Raw genomic sequence first — 5,179 nt, 5'->3', positions numbered from 1 at the left:
GCAGGTACACAAATTCTGTTCCTATATCTCCATATTCCCTCTTTATCTTGGCGTACCTCTTCCGGCTGATCTGCCTTCATCCGTGTCAACAATGCCAGCATTCCTGAATTCTGGGCTTGAGCTTGCTGAATAGCTATCTTAAAGTCAGATGTTAATTGTAGTTGTGCCATAACAATTCCTCTTGATGTCTCTCTCATTCCTAATTTTAAGTTTTCAAAGGCTGAGATCATTTCTTCTTCCTTGATCATCATCCAGGATATGCCCAAACTCTTCCGACTCAAAGCATCTGCGACTACATTTGCCTTCCCAGGATGATAGCTGGTGCACGAAACTGCAATCACACTTTTGCAATCCCGCACAACTAACCAGCAAGTGCACTGGGTCGTCCAAGTAATACCTTACGTGAGTAAGGGTCGATCCCACGGAGATTGTCAGCTTGAAGCAAGCTATGGTTATCTTGTAAATCTTAGTCAGGATATCAAAGATTATCAGGATTGATTGTAAAAAGCAAAAGAACATAAAACAGGTACTTGAATTGCAGTGATGGGGAATAGGTTGAGGTTTTGGAGATGCTCTGTCTTCTGAATCTCTGCTTTCCTACTGTCTTCTTCTTCAAACACGCAAGGCTCCTTCCATGGCAAGCTGTATGCAAGGGTTTCACCGTTGTCAGTGGCTACCTCCCATCCTCTCAGTGGAAATGTTCAACGCACCCTGTCACGGCACGGCTATCCATCTGTCGGTTCTCAATCAGGCCGAAATAGAATCCAGTGATTCTTTTGCGTCTGTCACTAACGCCCCGCCTTCAGGAGTTTGAAGCTCGTCACAGTCATTCAATCATTGAATCCTACTCAGAATACCACAGACAAGGTTTAGACCTTCCGGATTCTCTTGAATGCCGCCATCAGTTCTAGCTTATACCACGAAGATTCTGATTAAAGAATCCAAGAGATATCTACTCAATCTAAGGTAGAACGGAGGTGGTTGTCAGGCACACGTTCATAGTTGAGAATGATGATGATTGTCACGGATCATCACATTCATCCGGTTTAAGAACAAGTAATATCTTGGAATGGAAGCAAGCATGATTGAATGAAAAACAGTAGTAATTGCATTAATCCATCAAGACACAGCAGAGCTCCTCACCCCCAACCATGGGGTTTAGAGACTCATGCTGTGGAATGTACACAAAGAAACGTATAAAGTGTCATGAGGTACAGATACAATGTCAAAAGATCCTATTAATAGTAAACTAGTAACCTAAGGTATACAGAAATGAGTAAATGACGTAAAAATCCACTTCTGGGTCCACTTAGTGTGTGCTTGGGCTGGGCAATGAAGCATTTTCGTGTAGAGACCTTTTCTGGAGTTAAACGCCAGCTTTTATGCCAGTTTGGGCGTTTAACTCCAAGTTTTATGCCAGTTCCAGCGTTAAACGCTGGAAATTCTGAGGCTGATTTGCCACGCCGGTTTGGGCCATCAAATCTCGGGCAAAGTATGGACTATCATATATTGCTGGAAATCCCAGGATGTCTACTTTCCAACGCCATTGAGAGCGCGCCAATTGGGCTTCTATAGCTCCAGAAAATCCACTTCGAGTGCAGGGAGGTCAGAATCCAACAGCATCTGCAGTCCTTTTCAGTCTCTGAATCAGATTTTTGCTCAGAACCCTCAATTTCAGCCAGAAAACACCTGAAATCACAGAAAAACACAAAAACTCATAGTAAAGTCCAGAAAAGTGAATTTTAACTAAAAACTAATAAAAATATACTAAAAACTAACTAGATCATACTAAAAACATACTAAAAACAATGCCAAAAAGCGTATAAATTATCCGCTCATCAATAGCTCAACTTAAAATCATAATCTTTTAAGAATTCCATCCATCGCCTCTGCCTCATATTAAGGTCTTTCTGATCAAAGATATACTTCAAACTCTTATGATCAGAGAAAACTTCAAATTGGGCTCCGTACAAATAGTGCCTCCAAATCTTAAGTGCAAAGACCACTGCTGCTAATTCCAAATCATGTGTCGGATAGTTCCTTTCGTGAGGTCTTAGTTGTCTCGAAGCATAAGCTACCACATTCCTATGCTGCATCAATACACATCCAAGTCCCTTAAAAGAAGCATCACAATACACCTCAAAAGGTTCCTGTGGGTCTGGTAACACCAAAACTGGCGCCGTCGTCAACTTTTCCTTTAAAGTTTCAAAGCTTTCTTCATACTTCTCTGTCCACTCAAACGGAACTTCCTTCCTAGTAAGGCAAGTCAAAGGTAAAGCTATCTGTGAAAAATCCTTGATAAATTGCCAATAGTATCCTGCTAACCCTAAGAAACTACGAACTTCTGTAACTGTCTTGGGTTGCTTCCATTGTACTACGGCCTCGATCTTTAAAGGATCTACAGTTATACCATCTCGTGTGATCACATGTCCCAAGAATGCCACTTCTGTCGCCCAAAACTCACATTTCGACAATTTCGCATATAGCTTCTGTGCTCTTAATATTTGCAACACAATCCTCAAATGCTCTCCATGTTCTTCTTCTGTCTTGGAATAGATGAGGATATCATCTATAAAGACTACCACAAACCGATCTAGATATGGACGAAAAATGTGATTCATATAATCCATGAATACAGCAGGAGCATTAGTCAGTCCAAAGGACATAACTGTATACTCATAGTGACCGTACCTAGTTCGAAAGGCAGTCTTAGGTATATCTAATTCCTTCACCCGAATTTGATGGTAACCTGACCGCAAATCAATCTTCGAGAATACTGTCGCACCTCTCAGCTGGTCCATCAGATCATCTATCCTTGGGAGTGGATACTTGTTCTTGATTGTGATCTTGTTCAATTGCCGATAATCCACACATAACCTCATTCCACCATCCTTCTTCTTTACTAGTAACACTGGAGCTCCCCATGGTGATACACTCGGACGAATAAACTTCTTCCCCAGCAATTCATCCAACTGCTTCTTTAACTCTGCTAGTTCCAATGGTGACATCCGATACGGTGCTATAGAAATTGGTCGGGCTCCAGGAACCAGATCAATACTAAACTCTATCTCTCTCTGAGATGGAAACTCGGGTATATCATCCGGAAAAACATCAGGAAACTCCTTCACCACTCGAATTTGCTCCAAGTCTTGTTCATTAGTTTCTGAGCTAGCCGATAGTAGAACGTAACCCTCTAACCCACTATTACTAGAAATAACTCTTAGGGAATTCAAATAGAAAGTACAAGACTCAACTGGTTCAGTGTGCATTTCAGATGATGGAAATATAGCAATTCGTTTAAAACAATCAAGGAAAACATGATGCTTAGACAACCAATCTAGACCTAAGATAATATCTAAACCTCACAAAGGCAAACAAACCAGGTCATGTATAAAAGTCCTAGCCTCAATAACAAAAGGCACCTGTTGACATACTTGACTAGTCAAGGCATTTTGAGATGTGGGTGTACGAACAATTAGATTATAATCTAACATGGTGAAATCTAATCCCAACTCATGCGCAACAGTCTCAGAAATAAATGAATGTGATGCACCAGAGTCATACAGTACAGTTAAGAGTCGAGATTTGACATAACACTGACCTTGGATTAGGGAGTCTGATTTCATTGCGTCATCAGCAGTCATAGCAAACACACGTCCTTGCTGTCGCGGCCTATCTATTTCTTGTACTGGCTTCTTCGGACAGTCCTTAGCCATATGTCCAGGCTGACCACAAGAAAAACAAATAATGCCTGTAAGCTGACAAGGTCTACCTCCATGCTCCTTTCCACACTGCCTACATACTGGTCGCATCTGCGCCTGCTGAGGTCGCTTACCCATATCCTGTCTCATTCTTCCTCCATTCCCTCCTGTAGGACGTGCATGAACATTTCTATTATGATTGTATCTTCGTGAAGGCATTGCTCCCTGCTTTAAATTCCTTCCCTGAAGAGCTGTATACCGATTATAATTCTAAAAAGAAGATCCTGGGCGATTCATCCGAGCTGCAGCTATCTTCTTAGCACAGTCCTCTACTAGCTGACTCTTATTAACCAACTCCGCAAAATTTCGTATTTCCAATGGAACCACTGAGTTCAACAAATCTTCACGGAGTCCTCCTTCAAATTTCAAACATTTCCACTCTTCGAAATCTGCTGGATTCCCTTGACAAACCTTGGAAAAACGACATAAATCTTCAAACTTCCTTGTATACTCAGCAACAGACATACTTCCCTGTTTTAACTGCATCAACTCCATCTCCTTTGCCTCACGAGTAGCTCTAGGAAAGTACTTCTTATAGAACTCTTCTTTGAAAACATTCCACAAAATATTACCCTCATCTTACTACAGTAAACGTTGAATGCCCTGCCACCAGTGCTGAGCATCCCCTTCCAACATATAAGTAGCAAATTCTACATACTGTTCTTCCGGGACATGCTGTACCCTCAAGGACCTTTCTATGCCTCGGAACCAATTATCAGCTTTAGTTGCTACGGTCGTACCCTTGAACATCAGTGGATTAACTTTCAAGAAAGCAGCTAATGTCATAGGCCTATCATAATTCATGTTATCTCCATCACCGTTCCCACCATTCTCACCGTTATGGTCATTGTTACGCTCTCCATTACGTTCCCCCAGACGGTTAACTGCTCGGGTAGTAGCAGTCGCCGTTTCACGCACAGCCTCAGCCATAGCGTGAATCGCAGCAAACAGATTATCATCGTTTCGCAGCGGATTGTTAACAGTAGACCCTTCCCGATCGCTACATCTCCGTGGAGGCATCCTGATTCTGTTCACACCAAACAATCAATACCAAGGTGATCAGTTTTAATACCTCAAGTTGGGCGTGAACATTATCAGAATGAAAGCACAAAGACATTCATGCAACACATATCACATAGATACCCTATAAGCATGAGACACACCAGAGAGCATGCAATAAAGCATGATTCAGTCCATTCCCCAGGCTCTAACAGGAAGAACCGTTCTGATACCAAATTGTAACGACCCAACTTCTAGCATGTCTAGATCATACTAGAAATTGAATGCTACCAACTTGTTTTTTCTTTTTGTATTATTAATTAATAAATATAAGCCTGTACGTTGTTAAAACCCCGCGAATTTTACAAGTAAATTTTTTTTAAAACAAGAATAATTTAAAGTCGCATACCTTCCATATA

At 41.4% G+C, this 5,179-nt stretch overlaps 1 protein-coding gene across 1 annotated transcript; it reads right to left on the bottom strand.

The window, feature by feature from the left end:
* Positions 1-3,362: 3,362 nt before the first annotated feature.
* LOC140178917 (uncharacterized) lies at positions 3,363-3,920 on the bottom strand. The gene has a single exon (XM_072216159.1). The coding sequence runs from the start codon at positions 3,918-3,920 to the stop codon at positions 3,363-3,365; it is 558 nt and encodes a 185-aa protein (XP_072072260.1).
* Positions 3,921-5,179: the final 1,259 nt, after the last annotated feature.

This window comes from Arachis hypogaea, chromosome 1, assembly GCF_003086295.3.
Source record: "Arachis hypogaea cultivar Tifrunner chromosome 1, arahy.Tifrunner.gnm2.J5K5, whole genome shotgun sequence".
Taxonomy (NCBI): Eukaryota; Viridiplantae; Streptophyta; class Magnoliopsida; order Fabales; family Fabaceae; genus Arachis; species Arachis hypogaea.
Note: the sequence above shows the minus strand (reverse complement) of the source record. Positions and strands in the feature narration are given on the sequence as shown.

Bases quoted from the DNA above. Each gene is read 5' to 3' on its own strand.
- LOC140178917 (XM_072216159.1), bottom strand. From the start codon at position 3,920: ATGCCTTCACGAAGATACAATCATAATAGAAATGTTCATGCACGTCCT.